A 21,981-nucleotide genomic window follows, 5' to 3' on the forward strand; every position below is an offset into this window, starting at 1 on the left:
TCTTCGTGAGATCAGACCTGCTCCGAAAAGGCAAACAACTTCAGGCGGAAGTATCAGCTAGCTGGCTGCAGTGCGTCGGTTAGCGTTCTACAGGGCGCCGCGCAGTGATACGAACGAACGAACAGAAAAGTAGTGGCTGGCGGTAATGGCGTCTGACTTTATTCAGAAAAGAGTATTGTGGTGGAAATGTATCACGCTTTTGAAAACAAATAGTTTTTAGAAGTAAAACGCTTTATTTCCGAGACCCCAGCCAGCTTGCTGGACTATTTTCCTCTCGTCCAACGCCGAAGTCAGCGCTGATCGCACACACGGGAGGTGAGGATCAAATTGAGATTCATGTTAAAAAAGCCGAACGATCCCATTAATGTTTACACGTTCATGTTTATACAAGTTAAAAAGCAGAAAAGCACTTGAGGTTTTTTTTTTTTTTGTACCTCTGAGAAACTTTAATGTTTACATGTTCATCTTTACACAACTTAAAAAGCAGGAAAGCACTTTTTTTTAAGGCATTTGTATTGAAGTAGTAGTTCACATTGTCTTTCATTTATACCTCAGTGCACTTTTGAGTGGATAAAAATAATATATTTTTGCTCAATGCTATGTTTTATTCTGTTGAAGACTGAATATACTTAAAAGCTGTTGTTACAGAATGAGGACTTGAGTATTTTATTTACTGTTTTGAACTGTTAACTTGATACTGAAATAGTAGTTTATTTAGGCCTGAGAGGACTTTTGTACTATTTTTGTAACTAATGTACGAAACATTAAAAGCGCCAAAATACATTGTTTTTTTTCTGCTGCCTGGGGGGAAATCAATAATCGTTTTATAATCGAATCGTCGCCTCTGAATCGTAATCGCAATCGAATCGTGAGGTGCCCCAAGATTCCCACCTCTAACGTGTACACAATCATTCACACTCACAATCAGACCTATGGACAATATAGAGTGTTCACTGAGCCAAACATGAATGTTTTTGGAATGTAGGAGAAGGTCAGAGTACCGGAAGAAAGCTGACACACATGTAAATTTCACACAATTTACACCTCGAACGTCACAAATGTGAGCCAGACATGGCAACCGCTACAACACCGTGCTGCCCAACTGCAAAATAAAATGTATCCAAGTTATTAAAAGTTAATGCAGCTATAACCAATTAAAAGTGTTATTCCTAATCGTCCTGATCGGCGATCAGACATGGTTGTATAGTCAGCCTTTCGCCCAGTCAGCTGAAAAGAGGATCCAACCCCTGCTGTGTCTGTAAACTGGATAAGTCAGTGGCTCTCAAACATTTTAGAAAAAAAATAATAATAATACTTGGCCCTCCAAGTATCACCATAATGACAATCATTATGATTCCATTAAATTGTATTGCACATAATGGTTGAATGTAAATAAACATTAATGCATGTTTAAAAACAAACAGCTGTTAAAGCTTAAAAGCAAATGCTTTTGAACGCAAAGTTAAATACAAATGAACAGGGTAAAACTAGGCAGTGATTATTTTGAAACCACTAGAGGGCGCGTGTGTACCACTAGTGGTCATCATAACACCATTTGAGTCTCACTGGCATAAGTGAGAGAAAATGGATGAGTGTTATAGAATACAATAAAATGCAACTTTTAAATACAACAATTTTTTGGTTTTGCTGTGTAGAGAGACAGACATCATGTGAGCCAAAAGTGAGGGCAAACTTGCCATGATTCAGTCGTAAGTGCTAAACATTGATGATTTGTCATGCATGAGTTACTTATTATTTTATCCACTTGTCACCACCGCTACTGAAATTCACTTGAGGTAAGCTAAAGTAGGATTTTGTCCCCCACACTGGAGAAAGAGGCTTATAAATCTCAACAATACATAATGTTCACATTATAGTGAGTGCGAGAAATTCATTTATGACATGGTCAAACACTCACATTATGTGCATCCTTACTGTGTATAAGGTGGTGGTGTTGGTGGGAGGGGGAGGGGGGGGGGGGATCATACAAAACAAGCAATATAATTGAGTTCAAAACAAAAGTGTACTGTTTTCCTTGAAACCAAGGACTACACTAAGCCTACTGCCATTAGAAAAGCGTACAACACTTTCGAGTTCAACTGAATTGGCACTCAGACTTCCTCGAAATTTACCATGAGCTATTCAGCCTCTTATTCACCTTAAGCCACTTGAAAAACAAACTTAACATGGTGAATGCATTTTTTTTTCGTTTAAAAACAAACAAACATCCAAATATATCTAATGTGGTATGGTGGTCGTCTCCCAACCCAGAGGTTGTGGGTTTGATCCCAGGCCATTGTGCCCACGTCCAAGTATCCTTGAGCAAGATTCTGAGCCCCCAATTGCTCCTGATGCTGCGTCATCAGTAGGTGAATGGGTAGTCAAAAATGTGAAGCGCTTTGAGGGCCTTAAAGGTGGAAAAGAGCTTTATAAATGAAGTGCATTTGCCATATATATACATATACACCAATTTTAAAAAATCCTCATTAAAAACCTACAATCAATGAAGGACATCATTATGCTCCTCCCCAAATTGCTGGACCGTGTTGTGTCACATGACTCAAAAGTGGCTCAAGTGGCATTATCTCTGCCAGACTTTAATCCACTGGCTAAAATGGCTTCAAATCCTTCTCTTTAAAATGAGGCGGGGGGCTTAGGCAGGAAGCGGACTGGACATTGCTTGGGAGTGTGTATAAAATGTACGTCAGTGTCAAGTGGGCAGCGACAGGTGTGACTCGCAATGGTCCTTGAGCGTCGAGGCACAATATTAGCGACACCTATGGAATGAGATCCAATTGGAGAGCACTTATTTTCTTATAGTATCATCTAAAAAAAAAAAAAAAAAAAAAGAATACAGCTCTTGTTATGGAACTCACTAGAATTTCCAGGTGCACCTAAATCCTTTTGCAGGTGTATCTACATCTACATGGTACAGTCAAATAGCTGCTTGGTAAGGCTGAAGTGTTTCAGCACATTTACGCGCACCTGCACACTTGCGTCAGAAATAAACAAACTTGCATCACAGCAACACAACTAATTGTTCTAATTTGTAGCCCCGCTTGGGCTTGAAAAACTCCTACACTTCACAACAAACAAATCTGCAAGCATTTGCCGGCTGGCTTGCTTTCATCATCATCATCATCATTCTCAGGTCAAAGTTTGTTGTTTTGTTTTGTTTTTGTTTTCCCCCCAACAAGCAGACTCAGTTCTGACTTGAAATCTTGTTCTTGATGACTGCAACAACGGACTTAGTTTGACACAGAAAATGCTTTGTGGTCACAGCTTGAAAAGTCAAAGGTCTACATAAAATGCTCACAAAAAAAAAATGTACGTAATTTTCAAAACAATTGAAAATGGTGAAGAGATGTAAGAAAACTAAGTTAGTTTACTTTATTATTTTGATCCAGGGTGAGGAATGACATTCACTAGGAGCGAAAAGGCATTTAGTGTGAGAGTCAAGCGTGCATTTGAGGAAATTCTTTTTGTTTTGTTTTTTAAATCAACTGGAAAGCAAATTTGCACATGGAATAAAAACAAAAAAAACTCAAAGAGCAAGGAAAAAACTAAATTGTGTCTTGTTTTTTTTTTGTGCATATTGAATATCAGTGAAGTGTTATGAAATTGGTTCTAAAATCTGTATCTGTTTGAATGTTTGCTAAATCATTTGTTTTTCAACAAGAAGCTTCTTTAGTTTGCTGGTGATATGTAGTTACAGTGAACTGATAATTATCTCAGGTGAATCATTACAGAACCAACTGAAGTAGGTGGGGAAAAACTGCGAGAAAGAGAGAATATAAAAATACTCTTTGACAAAAAAATTTTGTATTTGAACACACACAACAAATTGTAAGCATATATGAATAGAAAATATTACGAATTTGTGTACGTTTGGGCCTTTAGGGTCTTAGGAGTTTATTTGTTTATTTTTTTTATTTTTTTTAAAACAGCATATGGTGTACGAATTGTCATTGTGTTCCGCATTTAGGAACTGCACAGCTCAAGTTTAAGTTTCAATTTCATTTGTGAGGTTTTATCATAAATCACCAAAGCGAACATCTGTTGCCCAAGTAGAGTCGCAATTTAAAAAGAGAAAGAGCAAGTCAGACAGAAAGAAAGTAAAAGGAGTTATCCTGCTATGGAGCCTACCTAAGCGGTTAGTACCCTACCATTTATGTGATATAAAAAATGCCACTAAAGATGTGTTTAGTCTGCTGGCAATTGTGTCTGTGCTGACATTCTGTGCAGTAGGTATTCCCCCCATGATGTAACTGGCGACTTTCTAGGTTGAGAGTAGGGGAAAACAAAAAGACAGGTTAGGAAATTCCTCACTTGTCTCACGCATCTGCGGCTATTAGAGAACAACAAGCAAGCATGCGTGAAAACATGACTATCTCTTCGCCTACGCTTACTTGACACAAGGGTGGTCTTTTGAAGCTGATTCATATACTGTATGCTGCAACATCAAAACAACCAGGAATCACTTCTCACACTTCTTGCCAAAAAGAAAAAAAACACAACCGCAGCAATTATCCATCTAAGATGAACTGCCGCCTCCCGCTCGGGGAACGGCGCAAGCGGCATGAAGACGGTACAGCAAGGACACATACACACGCATATGCACGGATGTGTAGTGCTGTTAAGCAACGCCAATAAGGAGTAAGCTGCTAAGAATAAACCGCCTGTCTCGGTTACACTATGCGATAGGGGAAGCTCACATTCAGCTTACAGTACATAGCATACAGTTGTACACTATTTACACCCACTCATGCACAGCTGGCCTCATTCAGCGCTGCCACGCTGTGCCAGGAAGCGGTGACATTGTTGGAAGGCAGCTGGAAGGGGGGGCCGGGCGAGGCGGCGGTGTGCAAGGCATTATCCACCTTATTCCTGAGGGTGCTGATGTTGAAACACGGAAGGAGCAGTGAGCCGTTTGTTACTAGGGCTGCAGCTGTCAAATAATCGAGTATTCAGAAAATAAAATACTTTTTTTTTTTTTTTTTTTTTTTTTTACAATTATGATTAAACAAAAGAAAATAACGCATTTCATTTAATAATGAACGACCGATTAGATTTCATTTTTAAACCATCACCCGGCCCCCACCCCTACATTTAAACTGTGCATAGCAACAAAATGCATTTTCTTCTCTGGAACATTAGTAAGTGAGATTTTTGGGCTATGAGACGAAGAGACGTCAGAACCACTGTCGAGATTTTGCCAGCTAAAACAGCACATTTGCCTAAGCTCAGTTTGTTGAAAATTGATCTGCAACTGTGTCAGGCTGTCAGCATCATAGAGTGCAGAGTCATTTTTGGCCCGTTAAACTGCCTTTGAAAAGAAGTTGGACGGTTCTTGCCAGTAGTGTTAAATTTCGTCAATGAAAACTAAACAAAAAACTAGAGTAAAACTAGACTAGACTAAAACGCTCATTAACTCTTTGACCGCCAAAACATTTGATAACGATTCGTAAAATCACGATGTATGCCGCCATAAACGTTAAATGATGTCAGCTACGTTTTTTGTTTTGTTTTGTTTTGTTTTTTATCAAAGTGCAGCTCGCGCTGTCTGGTCAATGAGTTGTGGAATCAAAAACACTCAAAATGTATGGCCAGCAGATGGCAGCATTGTATCTCTTTTCAATGGGCTGCCAGTGTATAAAATTACAATGAAACATGACAAAATCTGATGAAATAGAACGTTTTGAAGGATGACGTAAATGATCAAAGCCTTTGTCATATAAAAGTTTTTCTTTGATAACGTGTGGCAGTAAAAGAGTTAATAAACAATAACTGGGACTAAATCAGTAGGCTATACATTTTCGTCGACTAATGAAGACGCGACAAAAATGTACTTCACTTAATAAAAACTGGACTAAAATCTTTGGATATTTTAGTTCATAAAAATAAACGAGACAAAAATTATCTGGTTTTGTAAAACCTTGTCTCTGCTAATCTGTCACTGTGACACTGTCATCAGTGTCATGTGACACACCGTGACAAACCCCCTTTCAAATATGCAGCTAGCAAGTGCCACATGCACACAAAAAAAAGTAAATTATAGTTATAACGTAACATTAATCCAACGGTGATAATGTTCCAACAATAATGTTAATCCGACCGCTAACTAATGCTGGCTAACTTACTAGCTAATAGCATCAGGCCATAGTAGCCACTTGTTGACATACTGTAATTGTGTGTCAAGTTGTTTTTCATCAAAAAGATGAGAACATTTGATGTGAAATAGTTTTAGATCAGAAATGTTCAACATAATCTGCTGAAAAAAATACAGGGGTTAAATTATTTTCCTGATTAAAACTAGATTAAAACGACGCTTTTTGTTGACTAAAACTACACCAAAAAAATTACATTTTCTTGGACTAAAATAGACACTAAAATGCTAGATTTAGGTACAGTCGACTAAAAATGGACTAAGTAAAAACGGGATGAGGTTGACTAACTATGATAAAAATGAACAAGGATGATTGAAATTGGACTAAAACTGAGACTGAATTTAAAAACGGCAGATAAAATTAACACTACTTGCCAGCCTATATGGGACACTTGCTTAGCCACTAGCCGCTAATGGTGCTAATGCTGGGAACAGGCGCCACATTCTAATGTCAGCATAATTAATTAATTTTTATTTTATTTTTTTACCATACTTAATTAGCTACAGGATTGAAATGTTTTCTATTAGCAACAAATAGCGTTCCCATATTGTTTCAGTCTGTAATAGTCCTAGAAAGTGAAGCCACACACATCCAGTTACTATGTAAACAAAACGCCGGTTCATAAAGTCACACCCATAATTCCTGCAAAGGATCATGGGCGTAGGAATAAGGTGATACTGACACAAAATGTGCACATGTGAGAAGAAGAGGAGGAGGAGGCAAATGCTGCAGTGGAAAGAGGGTGTGACATTCCCTGGAGAAGGCAGGGAGGTGAACGGTAGCGTTGCCATCAATGAAAATACCCGCCGGGTAAAATTGTGGGACTACAAGAATATATGCATGACTGCTTCGCCATCAAATATTTACCGACCCGCTGGACGTCCACGTTTTGGTGCAAGCGCTTCACCTACATTTCAGGGCAAAGTGTGTGTCTCAAGAAATATAGGGAATTCCGCGATGCACGCCAAACACACACCGTGTGAATCAAATGACCCGTTACCTAGCAACGTCCACTGTGCTGTGACAGCGTGCTAGGCATCATAGGTTTAAACAAAAAACAAAAAAACAAAAAAACAAAATAAAAAGAAATACGGGGGCATGATAGCGATCCACCTCAAGCACCCACGGGAATCCCTCAGCGCAGGCGATTTGGAGAAATGAAAAATAACGTATTCTTCACCCCCTGGGGCTATCTCAGTAAAGTGCCACAACATAACAGGCTTTTACAAATGTTTGTGTTCACTCTGTGCTCGTGACCTTGACAACCAAAGTCGACTGTATACTTTTATTTGATGTCATTCTGGACACAGTGCATTTATTTTGTTTATTTGCTGTTTAACATACAGCACATACGTGTCAGGATGGGAATACTGTTGATTAATTGATTGATTGATGAGTATTCTGACAATTTTGTGGAATGTATTGTGGATGTTGGGTGAGTGGCTAGTGTCCTGGCACAGTTCTGAGGTGTTCAGTTCGAAAATCTGTCGCGGTTTTCTCTGGGTACTCCATCTTCTTCCCACATTCCAAACACATGCACGCTAGATTCAATGAACCTTACTACTAGTACTATAATTTCTACTCTCTGGTATCTAGCTCCCTATTCCTACATAATCAATCATGCACTGTAGATTGAAATAACAGGCCTCTTATATTAAGGTCATTATTGTTAAATATCGAATGACACTTCAGCAGGAAGTGAAGGAAGAGACAGCAGCCAAAGGCTGAGTCTTGAATAACCTGTTCGCTTTGGTGTAGGGATACATGGATATTTGATATTTTTTATGGCTAAACACACAGTCGCAAAGGGAATTAAGAGATAATTTGACCATGTCGGAAACAAATTCATGTGCAGAATTACACTACTTGCACTTTCTTAAGGCGCGTATGACTACTACTGATGTACAAGCTAGCTTGAAGTCGTTATTCTGTACAGTCATTCTCGTCAACTTCTTTGCGCTATAAAATGGTCCTTACTATTCTTGCAGCTGTACATATTGACATATACTCTATTTATTTATGTACATATACAGATAAGGTACATAGCATTCATATAGTTTCCACAAACTACTACGTACCGTATCGTGCTGCATCTCCTTGCTTGATGTTCTCAATACTGCACGTACACGCATCACAACTGACTAATTTCCTCATCATTTTTCTCAACGCAAAGCCACACTGTAAAACAAAAAAAGCGTAATATTTACTAGAAAAAATATACTGGTCAATTTGTTTTCATTCAGAAATTCTAAGTAAATTTTACAAGAAGAGTTTTGAGTACATTTTACCAGTTGCGATGAAGGACGCGGCCCGTCTTGACTTTGCCGTGTGATTGACAGTCGCTGTGGCCAATCAGAAGTTGGCTGGGTTTGGTTGAGAGCGCACTGCTTGTAGGCTCAAAAGTTATACGCGTTGACGTGCAGACACCGCAGTTGGGTCAGTGTGTGCCAATTTAGAGTGTGCGTCATAGAAAAGTGAATATTGTGATAATAGCCCGATATAATGATTAATGCACGATTTGTGTAGTTTAAAGAGTGTTGTTATATCCGTGGGCCGTTTACCATTGTTTCCATATGCTAATCGTTAGTGCTGATGGCCCAGTCATACTAAGTTCATTTATATTTTTACAAGCTACTCTCGACTGAGGCGTTTTTGTTTATTTGTTTACCTTACGAAATCATTGTGTACACACATGTAGCCACACGCCCATAGATTGACTCTAATAAAAGGGAAACTGAGTCATCAACGTGCATTCTTACCGATGCCCCCTGGCGACCACAAATCTTAAGGAACCAGCACATTAGCTCTCCCCAAAACACCAGTTTTTATTTAAAAATAAAATACTCAAACGTTGAGGAACAAATTCATGACCTTTAACTTGGGGGACAGCCAGTCTACCACTGTAACTGTTGCTGTTTGCCACGATACTCCGTTGCTGGTGTGTCCAAAATGAGACAAAAAAAAAAACTGGGATCTTGGAGGTACAAGGCCTGACACCAACAATATACGGACACAGCAGGAGCGGCATGGCTCAGGTGGTAGAGTGGCTGTCTCGTGGGGTTGTTCCTCAACCCATGCGTATCTTTTTATTATTTTTTTATAAACTGGTAAAATGTACTTAAAACACTCGTAAAATTTACTTTAAATTTCTGAGTGGAAAAAAAACTTAGTTTTTCAAGTAAATATTACTACTTATCATTATTATTATTATTTTTACGGTGCATTATGCCAGATGTCTTGCATGCACATTAGAGTCATAACAGCTGTCATTGACAACCGTTTAATATAATATATTAAAGTTTAGCAGAGAAAAAACATCCCATTCTAAAGCTAATGAGAGCTCAATCCACCCATCTATCAATCTGTATCTAGTTAGATGCTGGTTTATTCAACTCTCTGCAGCCCACACGAGCCATCCAAACAAGGGGATGCAATGCTGCCCTCTATCAGCAGTGCTTAAGTTCTCCTCCTGTAGGAGTAGACAGGGAAACGGACACACACCCACACAAATATTCCCGTCTCTGGCTCTGACGCTGCCTCTTTCGGAAGTCCCTCTGTCTGTGTTGCTCCTCTTCTCGCTCAGTTAACAGAGGAGGCACAATGGCCGGCTTGTAGGGGGGTTAGTTTCTGCGGAGGTCCCGTTCCTGCGTTGAGAGCGCATGCATATGGAAAAAGGACGAAACCGATGGCTCCGAGTGGGGGTTATGAATAAGAAAGGTCACAAAAGGGCTCGGGGTTGTGACACACAATCGGACTCAGCACCTTTTTTTTTTTTCCCCCCTTGCTGCACTTGGAGAACCGAAATGAGCACTGGTATTTTTACTTTGGCTGCTTGCTGGGATATGTATTCACTGTCAAATAAAATCACCGCTCTACAGCGAGCGCTGACAACACAAGCTGGACCTGCATCTCGAACCAGTCAGCACGCTCTGCTCCGCTGAGAAATGACAAAGGTCTTGAGATGACATCCATCCATGTTTTTTTGGGGGTTTTTTTTCCCCTATACTGCTTATTATGTTCTCAGTCATGGTGGAACCTGGAGTTTATCTCAGCTGACTTAGGGACTGTGTAACTTTACCTGAAAATAGGAAAAGGTGCAATTGACCATGCACTTATTATTGGACAATGAAAATGTAGGTCAGTAAAAACTATTCTGTCAAACATGTGGGAAAATGTCACCTATAAAAAATGGACATGGGCGTCGTACACGTGTGTTGACTTTTCAGTGAAGGCATGCATGGCAACAATGGAGGACCAATGGGGCTTTTGTTGAATTTGTACTGCTTGAGATATTCACTTTGATAACACGTCACCACTATGAGGCACGCCACTAAAACAGTCAATCTCAACCCCCACAAATGACGAGGGCAAGGAGCTTGTGCGTACGCTATATCGCAGTGTTTTGAACTGTTTTGCAGTTATGTGCAAACAATTCTTTTGCCAAATGTGACCGACGTCTACCCCCTGTGGCGTCGGCACGTCACATAGAAAAAATGATACACGCCGCACCGACCCCGACTATTACGTACCACCAGCGCATACGCGAGAAGTAATTCGCCTCCATACCATCGGCGGCGGTAGTCATTAATCCTAAAGGCAACCGGAAACCTCATTACGGGGGCGGGCTATAAAAAGGTAAACAATGCAAACCGGTTACTTTTTCTCTCACGTGAATAGAACCCTCTGCCTTTTTGCACCGTATAATATATAAAAATAAATCCTACCTGCTACATCCAGTCACATCCCCATGTCGTGTCATATGCTGCATTTGAGGATGGCCGGAAGTCGGACTTTTGTGAGTTCAAACCAGGAAGTGTGTACGGGAACGCCCCCTTGAACTCGGAAATTCCACTTGCGAAGTCGGAAGGAAAAAAGGACCCCGACTTCACCGGCGGACTACAATGTGACGTCACTCTGAATGTTCGACATAACTCCACGTAACACAACGTACGTGACAGTATTGCCGCTATCTCCCTGCATAAAATTATACGGTCAACTACTTAACTGTATGGAATGCTTATGAAATAAGATTAAAACTATAAATGAAGCAAAATTGCAAAAAGGTAAGTTTTCTACAGGTCAAAATGAGTTTTGAGGACCAAAATAAAAAACAATTTATCACTATCCGCCATTTTGGTTATTTATGTTTGACTCGAACGCTTTCAGGTCGGAACTGGGAAAAACCAACTCGCATATATCTGACTTCCGACCATCCTCGAATGCAGCATTAGTTTGGCTTCCATACCTTTGTTTGTCGGCATACCCTTTAACGATAATATCATACAATGCCGGTCTCTCTTGAACCAAAGAGACAAAGTCCTCTTGCCGATCTTCTGCCCAGACAGACATTGAACGTTCAAATGCGGGGAGGGTACAGCAGTGTGACGATGCGCAAAATGAGCGACAAAAAAAATAAATAAATTGGTCCAGGCTTTCCATCATTACTGTTTATCCACTCGTCACTTCCTCTTCTTGCCCCGTGCGCTGATTCGCTGGCTAACAGCCAATCACAGTAATCAAATTCACCGACGCCGATTCAAACATGTCGATTATATCTTTTCCATGTCAATAATGAAAGTGACTCAAAAAGAGAAAAAAAAAAACTGAGGCATTCAAAGGGGTTCCAAGTGAAAGGCCTTTATTTCAACATGGCTAGTTGATTAAAAATTGCCTACGTGTTTCGGCCTTGGTAGATCCTTTGGTAGGCCCTGACAAAGGCGAAACGAAATTTTTAATCAACTGGCCATGTTGAAATAAAGGCCTTTCACTTGGAACCCCTTTGAGTGCCTCAGTTTTTTCTCTTTTTCGATATGCTTTGCAGATCCCTTCACTGAAGAGCACCAAAGAGACTTTAAAACAAAAAACAAAAAAACAAATCCAACATATCCTTGCAGCGCTCCTGATTGCTCTGAATGAAAGTGATTGTCCATAAAAATGTTATGTGCTGAGTGCAGATGTGTGCAACTATACATCACAATCAAAATATCAATAAAGGACCACAGTGTTTTTGTTGTGTTTGTGCCTTAAAGAAATATCTAATTTAGCCATTTTCAGCAGTGAAAAGTTCATATTTTGTCTTTTAATGTGATAACTTCATTATTTTTTATGTACAATTAAGCACATGTTGCCACTTGTCGACTGAAAATGACCATCAGGTGCTCAGGAAACGTAACGACCAATCACAGCTCAGCTTTGTAACGACCAATCACAGCTCAGTTTGGTCATGTGACCTTAGCAAGCTGAGCCATGATTGGTCGTTATCCGTTTCCTGAGCACCTGTGATGTCATCTTCAGTCGACAGCAAGTGGCAAAATGTGTTTTTAAAGGTATTAAATTTATCACATGAATTATAGAAAAATATGATCTATTTCCTGAGTTCTTTACAAAGTGACATTAGTGACCTATTTTTATTTGAATTTTCAAGAATTGTGAAAAAGAAACTGCATGGAAACTCCAGTAAAAAAAGAAAGAAAGAAGAAGAAGATTATTTTACGCTTGGAGCAGGTGGATTTTGAAGCATGTCGAAAAAAAGAAAATGCACATTTTAGCTATGGAAACAGCTTTTACAAATCAGCGGCTATAAGACTGGATATACGTCACACGTTTTGACCGGATACTACATCACACGTAGTTTGTAGTCACAAAAATTTTATTTTTTTTTAAAATGGCGGATGATAAAGTAACATATGTTTGGGGAGACAAATAAACACAATTTCTTTTTAGAATTAACTAAAGAAAAAAAACATTAATGCAATTTTAGATCAGTAATCTGTCCATTTTGTGTTTGTGGGAGAGAGACACACTCATATGACATCATCTCGCTGCACAGTCTCCTCTCACTATTCGCAAAAGAAGAACGGATGGGAACGGGCGTAAGTCGCATGTCCGTTCTGCACATTTTCACAAAATTCGCTTAAGAAGTTCAAAACATTTGGATGGAAACCTGACTACTGTCAACCAGTAGTCTGGCATGATTTTAATGAATCCTAGGCGCACCTCACATGCATGATATTAGATATTAGGAGTAACCCACACAAGCACAAGTCCTAGATTCGAGGTGCTAACCTCTGAGTGACGCTCTTTGAATTAGGTTTAATGTGACAAAAGGTTTTGATCATTCACGTCATCCTTGAAAACGTTCTAGTTCATTGTATTCCGTCATGTTTCATTGTAATTCCATATACCGGCAACCCATTGAAAAGAGATACAATGCTGCCATCTGCTGGCCATAGTTATTGTTTTTGATTTCACAACCTATTGATGAGGCAGCGCTCCACTAAAAAAAAAAAAAAAAAAAAAACGTAGTTGACGTCATTTAACGTTTATGGCGGCATACACCGTGATTTTACTAATCGTTATTTAACGTTTTTGGCAATCAAAGAGTTAAAAGCTGACCACTATCTTTTTGTGTGTGATTGCAACTGCAAGAGCTGTCAACGTGAATCGCGTAACCATTTTTCATTTGAAACAGTCCAAATCCTTCGATTTCAGCATATCAGCAGTAGTTTCTGTTCTCCTTCATGATGCTAGACTGATTATCTTCTGTATTTAATCAAAATAAGACATTTTCAAACATCTGTTTTTACTTTGGAAACCAATGATCGAACCGGTAACATAGTCCAACATCAATCCCTCTGTTTGTTTGTTTTTTTGTTTTTTTATTCGGCTGTAATGTTGTCTATGTAACAGACAATCAAAAATGCCATATAGAAGAGAGTCAATAAACAGGGTGTTCATTTCCAAAAGGCTCTCAATTATCCGCATTCTCTAGTTTATTTCTCACCATTTTCCTCTCTCTGCATCAAAATATCTATACAGCAACCAGGGCAATCATATTCCTCCTCAACATTCACACTATTCTGTGGTTAAAAATATATAATATAAACGGGCGCTAACTGTATTTTCTTTTCTTTTTTTTCCACAATTTTCCAGTTGAGTCTCGTCCGGCTGGTTCGCTCAGTTGTGTGGCAGGCCAAATGCAGCCTGGACGCGCGCTACTTTCAGCCATCTCCTTTCACCTGTTCAAAAGCCATCAGTGCACAGTTACACTATGAGGTGTTGATACAGGACGACGGCAGTGAGTATCACCACCTGCTTTATGCCCCCAGCTGCCCACCCGCCCATGCAGACCACACCCTTGGGTGCCCTCTGTAAGCACTGGCACATGAGGAAAAAAAATTACAATCCCGTTGCGCGTCTTCAAATGGGATTCACCTGTTGTTCTTAAGCTGAGTGTAAACATATCAAATGCACACATTTGGAAGCACAGCCAAGGCAAATATTCTTCTTTAGTGTCAAGACAGCTGCTTCTGATGCCTTACATATGCTTTTACTGGTATATATTTGTGATTATCCTGAACATTATTCAATGCTGGCTCACATCTTTGGTCTTGAAAGAGGACCAAGGCCACCTCATCAAGCGGACTCGGTCCGCTAGTTTGGTGTTCAGATGACAGTGTTCACATTTGACCAAATTAACCGCACGAGCAGAGCAATCACACCGGGGTGCATTCACAATTTCACATCGACAGTAAGGTTTCTTTTCTCCCCCCCGCAAAAAATCGCAGTGTATCTGATTTAGTGGTAAAAATGTCCCATCACGACACATCATAGCCAGGTTTATATGGAGACTTTTTTTTTGTCATTCTGACTGGTCAACTGTTTACATGTGATGTGATCTATTCCAATCTGCCCTTTACTCCCGCTCCGCCACTACGCTAATCAGAACAGCCATGTAACAGCATGTGATTTATCAAAATGGAGTTTATTTATCCATTTAGAACAGTAGTTGATTGTTTTAACACTTTCATGAAAGCAAACGCTTAATAAAAAAAACAAAAAAAAAACAAGTTACAAGTACTTTAAAACAATTTCTCCCATTGTAGACGAGCTCCATTTTCAAGCGTCACTATGCGTTTACGTCAAAACAAAGCAGACCAGCTTTTCCGATTAAACCGAATGGAATTCCATTTTGATTGAGGTGTTAATGTGGAACATTTTCATTCCATTTAGTCATTCGGTTTCATTCTGAACGGAACGTAAACCCTGTTCTCTTCTCTCATTGGTCAATGGCAGGCGTGAGAATGTAAACAGGAAGTAGCTCTGCTGTGCAGGGACTTAAAGAGCGCATAAAAGCAACACAAAGCAAAACGGCCCACTTGTTAAAGTTAATAATTGTCTGGATGGATTTACCAGCACAAATACCCAAATGCACTTTAAGGCAACATCTTGAGCAAATAGTATACAAGAATACACTGCCAATATGTGACGATTTACTATGGATGTACCGCTATCCAAATGTCACGAGACGGTATTATCACGATATGAAGCTCACGATACGATAATTATCACGATATTGTAGGGGAGGTTTGCGATATTTAAAAAAAGGTCATAATATTGTAAAAAAAACATGATGTCATACTAAAAAAAGCACAATATTGTGCTTTTGTCCATATCATGGTTATGTTATTATTATTATGTTTTATCATTATTATTATAATGTTGTTAATGCACGCACACATTGAGTTCCTCCACATATTGACTTGCTTCACAGGCATATTCCGTTCCCCTTGATCTGACAATTAGTGTAGATTTTAAACATAAAAGGGCCAAAACATCCCGAATAAAAATTAAATTGCACTTTAAAAAAACTAGCCACCAGAGGGTGCTACAACTGCACAAATGGAAATCAACCTGACCTTTTTTTTTTTTTTAACAGATGTGTTGCATTTAAATATCGTGAACATGACAACAATGATATTGTGGCAGTTTTAATACCACAAGATCACGATATTGCGCTGATCGTGACATGCCTATTACTAACCACAAACAAGCTACACCAGTAAGTTGGGATGTAACGATATCCAAACATCACGATACGATATGAAGGTCACGGTACGATAATTATCACGATATTGGGGGGGGTTGGCGATATTTAAAAAAGGTCACAATATTGTTAAAAAAAAAAAAGAGCTCATACTAAAATAAAGAACAATATTGTGCTTTTGTACATAACAGCAATGCATATAAACCACCTACAATCTCTAATAACATTATTGAGGCACTTACTTGCTAATGCAAGCACACATTGATCGCTTCACAAGCAAATTAGGTTCCCCTTCATCTGACAATTAGATAGATTTTAAACATAGAAGGCCAAAACATCCCTAATGAAAATTAAATTCCACTAATAAACTAGCCACTAGAAGGTGCTAGAACTGCACAAATGGAAATCAACCTGACTTTTTTTAACAGATGTGTTCCTTTTCAATATTGTGAACATGACGACGACGATATTTTGTCAGTTTTAATATCACGATATTGCCCTTATCGTTACATCCCTACCAGTAAGTCATCGGTTACATCTGTTTTATACATCACAATGATGCCTTAAGACCTGGTTCATTTGTTATTGGATCAGCTTTCTGGTTCTGGTTGTTTTCTCACCACATTTGAAACATGCCAGAGTCTGTTGTATACTGAACCAAGTACACATCATTCAGATGACTCAGGACCAGTTTATGTGGTCCACATACAACCAAGTCCGGTAACTGTGTTAAAAAAATCCACTGCTCTGAATCTGTCACTTCACTGCAGGTGAACTTGTTATCTCCAATGAAGCGTGAACAGACAACGCTCATCTTCTTAATATGATACAAATTAAAATACCGGCAAAAAAAAAAAAAGGTGAGACACCCTTTCCCTTGCTAAATTGGGGATCGTTTCAACAGGTTGGAGTCGAACGAGAACATGCTGTGGGCATGGAAGCACCGGGACGGTAAACGGAGATTGCAGGAGTTTGAACAGAGAAGCCTTACCAATCTCGGAGCGGCACAATTTGCAATTCTCTCACATCTAAGCTGGGCTTCGTCTCCGAGCTATGTGCTCCACCGCGCTAAGGCGCAAGAAACACGAACAGCGCTTTTGTAAATAAATGATCGCTGTACAAATGAGGAGGTAAGCGTGAGTTCACACATCACGGTTAATTAATTAAGACCAACTAAAACCAATGTTGGGAAAAAAGCTTGTTGTCAACCTCTTGGGAGACACTGAGGCAAGAGGAGGTGGTCAGCCAGGCTGAGAGGTTCATCGGCGACACCCGGGATCAAGTGGGGGAGTTTTAATGGATGCGGAACGGATCAACTAATGGCTATCGCCTTTCGCCGTTTTGACCTGATGTGGTGCAATGCAGATGTTTTACACCTTCATTTCAGAATGATCTGCAAAACAAGCAAATTGGTCTTGTCATCGATTCGGCTTTATCAAAGTCAACTAACCGAGCGGCGCGTCTTAATGATTGTTTATTTGAGCACCATTTCACTCAAATGTGCAGAGGGACGAATAAACAAACGCGTTGAACGCTCACAAATCCTGCGCACATCAGAAAAAATGACGTATAACAATGTCATACACAAACCCTTTCAGTCGCTTTTGTGCTCACTGGCAACATTTAATAGTCGGGCAACGCTGCATATCATTTAATTAAATAAACAAGAGATGGATTCACACCAGGTCAACCCTCATGGGAAACGCTTTGCCAGGACAGTACACGTGACGTAGCGGACAAGCTGCCACCACTCAAAACAGACAAACTAACTTTGTACGGTTCTCAATAGGTGAAGATTAATTATCTTAATTTCGTGCTCAAATTTAATCGCAGGCTTTTAATTACATTTCGACCATATGGCTTGGGAAAAATCTGGAGGGGAAAAAAATGCCTGATAAATTGATTTACTTTACCTCATGTTTAATGGTAGGGCTACAATTAAAAAGCTTACATATAAAATTAAACTAAAAGTTTCGAATTAATATATAGTGTATATAAATAAAAGATATTGAGTCCTTGCGCATAAAATAAAAATACATTGGATGTAATGTGTTTGATATCAGTGATTAAATCTGTGGAATTTTAATATCAATAACAAAATGCAATGTTCCTATTTATGGTCATTAGTCTGCTTTTATAATGACAAAAATGCAACAGGTTTTATAAGAAAAACAAAGTTAACTTCCATAAAATTCTTAGTCGCTGTACTAAATCATTTTCCCCACATTTTAAATGCAATTATAAGCACAAACATCACATTTGAAGCAAATACAATATCTGAAACACAACTTTGTCCTTCAGAAAGGCCCACAGTAATTTACAGGGGAAACGAATAACAAAACACAATTAAATAAAGAAAAAAACGCACTGTATTTAAACTCTAAAGAAAGCTTTAAATGTTAATCCAGTTATTCATATAAGCATAATTGAGTCACGCTAAATCAACAAATGCAAAAGAAAACTCACATGGCCTGAGGACAATGCACACAGTCATACAAAACTACTTACGTGTCATTACTCTAACCAAATACAATTATTCACACAACTATTTCAATAGACGAAATGTAAAATAACATCAACGAAAGGAAATGTGTAAATACTAATTAAACTACATTGTTTCAAATTAGCTGGTATTATATTCAATTAGTATTGTAATATATATTTACAGACTAATTTGCAATGACGATAATACAATAATACAATTACGTCAACATTGCGTTAACATAAAAAAAAAGAAATACATGTTAATCTAATTATTATGGCCAATGTGACGTCTTTTTTGGACGTCGCGTGACTATTTCTCCACCAGGGCACGGAAATCCTTTTAAAATCACGATTTGAATTTCGTCGTTGCGTTTGAAGCGAGTCAGAAAAAGAAGTCACGACTTGTGGAAAAAAAACGTATCCTGCCGCTCATGTGATTTCGCCCATACATTGTTGCACCTCCCCTGAAATGGCGAGGGTTGCCTCAACGCGGAGTGGGGGGGATGTATGTACATTCACATGTGTGGGCCGCGGCGTTCCACCCACACTCTCTCTCTCTCACACACACAGTCTTTTTTTTTTTTCCCCCTTGTAGCTAGCACACATGTATGCACTTTTTTTCAACCCGTGTGATCCCGCCCCATGCAGGAAAAAGGCCATCGTGGCAGCCATTATGAGGCTCAACCATTATGGCCTACGTGCACGTTGGCTGTGTGGGGAGTGGCGCACCCATTGTGCGCCATGTTGGTGAGCTTCCTCGAACACGCCGTTGCACACCAAATGGCGTCCACACAAAAAAAAAAAAAAAAAAAAAAAAAAGAAGCCAACTTTAAAACGTTGACGACGTTGATTTACTTACGTAAGATGCACGTAAATCACCCCCCCCCCCCCCCCCCCCCAAAAAAAAAACCCAAAACGCGTGGGTTGTGAGTGTAGGAAAGCGTTTACGGAAGAAGAGTGGGGGTTGGGTTTGGAGGGGCGCTGGAAGCACATAGTGTGGGGTCACGTGTTCCTCCACAAGGGGGTTGAATATTTACCTTTTTGTCACGCAATTTGGCTTCTCCCTACAGGGGAAGGGGAGGTTGCGCAATATATAGGCCCCGTGGAAGCGTGTCGAATGTGCAGAAAGCGAAAAAGTGGGCTGTTACGGCGAGGAATAGATGGAAGTGGCGTGGCGGTGTAAGCAAAAAAAAAAAGAAGAAGAAAGAAACACAAAACGTGGACCCACGTACACGCGTACGTTTAAGTGAAGGCGCTGATTGGTATGCTATTCATTGTGCATTGTGGTGATACAGCCTACACACAAAGTAGGTTGGAATGGGAGAGGGGGGGGGGGGGGGGGGGTCTCAGTTGTTGTCATGATCCAATTCAGGTGCACTGACAATTAGCCAAGAATTATGTAATATGTATCTGTGTGCCATTTTTTCTAAAACAACAACAACAACGTGTACTTTTCAAACAACAGCAAAATGTTTGTGTATATGTGTGCCATTTTGGCTAAAACAACAACAACAACGTACTTTCCAAGCAACAGCAAAATGTTTGTGTTGTGTGTATGGCGTGGACGTCCTCAGCAATATTTCACAGATCAAACCTGTCGGCTGCAAGTCAGTCATGGGGCACACACGCACAGGGACCCAAACCATATTATTTATAGATTAGCCTCTCAGAATTATTTCTGCATATGTTTAATATCAAGCATTTTTATACTGTATTTGCCTTTTTTTTTAAATCACATAACTTGCTCAAAATTGAATCTTAAAAAAGTACAGCTGCCTAAATATTGTTTGAATATAGCTGATTTTTTTTTTTTTAAACATGAAAATGAATTGAGTCTGAAATACAATGCAGGTGAGAGATGATTATTTCTTAAACATTTTCCAGAAGACATTTTTAACTCCTCATTACCAGTGTGTGGGTGTCACACACACAAAAAAATGCCTTTCTAAACAACTTCTTTGGGAACAGTATAGCAAGTGGACCTCTAACTTTTCATTGAGAAGCATAACCATGTGTCCATACATGTGTATGTGTGTGTTTCACACCAAGTCAGGCCTACCTCAGCTTCTTGGGAACAGAGTAGTCCACCTCTATCACCTTGCCGTGCAATTCCGCTTTCCCTATAGGGAGCAGAGGTAGTGCAACGTTAGAAAACAACGCAAAGAGCAGTAAAAGTTTGGAGAGTTTGTGCAAACCACTCGTGGGGACCCTTTAAAGAGCACAATTATATGGATAGTTTGTGGGGGGTGGGAACGAGCAGCCATGCTTTGCACTCCCACCTCGCACCCCACTAACCGAACCCGACCCAACAGTGGGGTTCGATTCTCAAGGTAAATCTGAGTGGGTGTGAGAGGGTAAAGAAGAATTCACCTTTTTTTTTTATGGAGGCGGTTCCGAGTGGGCCTGCATGGTGCAGCAACCCCGGAATTATCGGCTCACCTCGCCCCCTCCTCCTCCTCCTCCTCCTCCACCACCCACCGCCTCCTCTTTTCCAGCTACCTGTTTATGGGCCCTTTCCTCCGGACCCCCGCGACCCACCACCAAGACACCTCGTAAAAACACGGCCAGACGTCCGAGGAACACGGACGTGACAAGTTTTCCGCGCGGGAGACGCTCGGCTCCCTTCAATAAAATCACGAGAAAAAATAAGTGAAAAATAATTACCCGAAGCATCAAGAGCACCCCGTGCGCACGCATTCCAGTGGGGGTGAGCACATGCACACACAAAAAAAAAATCGGCATACTCTATAACGGTATCTGCATGCTTATTGCACGTCTTGTGACGCTTGTGTTGTCTTTAAGGGGGGGACATTAAAACGCCAATAGAAAAAAAAAAGTGTCCGGCAATCGATCATCAATTCAATCAGTCTTGACGCGCGCACCAGTCACTCACCAAACGTGGAACACAATCTCGCACACACACACACAAACAAAAGCACAAATAATTCATGCATGTGCTCCCGTGACTGACTCAGTGCGTTATTTTTAAATCGTGTCATCTCATCAAGCATCACTTCTCACTCACCCGAGAGAAGCTCGATAGCCTTCACGGCCGCGTTCTGGTCGGGGAAGTCCACAAAGGCATAGCCGGATTTGACGAGGACCTGCTCGGCTGCGGGCAGCTTCCTTTCCCCGAAGAGCTGCTGCAAGTCCTCCACAGTGACCGAAGGACTTAGATTCCCAACATATAGTTTGTTCATGATCTATCTGACAGGAGCGAGGGTGGAAGGGGGGAGGATAGAATAATCAATCCCAAAGATCCTTAGGCGAGGGTGCAAAAAAAAAAAAAAAAAATGAAAATTAAAAAAAAAAAAAAGTGGTGAGGGAGGGGAAAAAGGCAGTATAACCCCCCTTGGAAAAAGACTAAGCTATAAGCAAAGCAAGCCCCCCCTTTGCAGCAACTCTGGCCCTGGCCAAACTCTTTTTCACGGGGACTCTGGGAGTTACGACACTACTCTGGAGCCAACAAGCACCGCCTCTAAAATAAAAGCGCCCCTCAAATAA

At 40.1% G+C, this 21,981-nt stretch overlaps 1 protein-coding gene across 3 annotated transcripts in view; it reads right to left on the minus strand.

Annotated features, from left to right (window-relative positions):
* The window catches only part of igf2bp2a (insulin-like growth factor 2 mRNA binding protein 2a), a 51,285-nt gene extending 29,534 nt beyond the window's left edge, over nucleotides 1–21,751 (minus strand). For 2 of the 3 annotated variants that reach the window (XM_077536383.1, XM_077536382.1), the window contains exons 1-2: nucleotides 21,503–21,751; nucleotides 20,537–20,597 (exon numbers count right to left, since the gene is read on the minus strand). In XM_077536383.1, coding sequence (XP_077392509.1) covers nucleotides 20,537–20,597; nucleotides 21,503–21,677 — 236 coding nt within the window. In that variant the 5' untranslated portion in view covers nucleotides 21,678–21,751. Of the gene's footprint in view, nucleotides 1–8,245; nucleotides 8,346–8,455; nucleotides 8,494–20,536; nucleotides 20,598–21,502 lie in introns of those variants that run through there. The other variant, XM_077536386.1, reaches the window with a different exon arrangement.
* Between the last annotated feature and the right edge of the window lie 230 nt (nucleotides 21,752–21,981).

This window comes from Festucalex cinctus, chromosome 11 (genome assembly GCF_051991245.1).
Source record: "Festucalex cinctus isolate MCC-2025b chromosome 11, RoL_Fcin_1.0, whole genome shotgun sequence".
Classification (NCBI taxonomy): domain Eukaryota; kingdom Metazoa; phylum Chordata; class Actinopteri; order Syngnathiformes; family Syngnathidae; genus Festucalex; species Festucalex cinctus.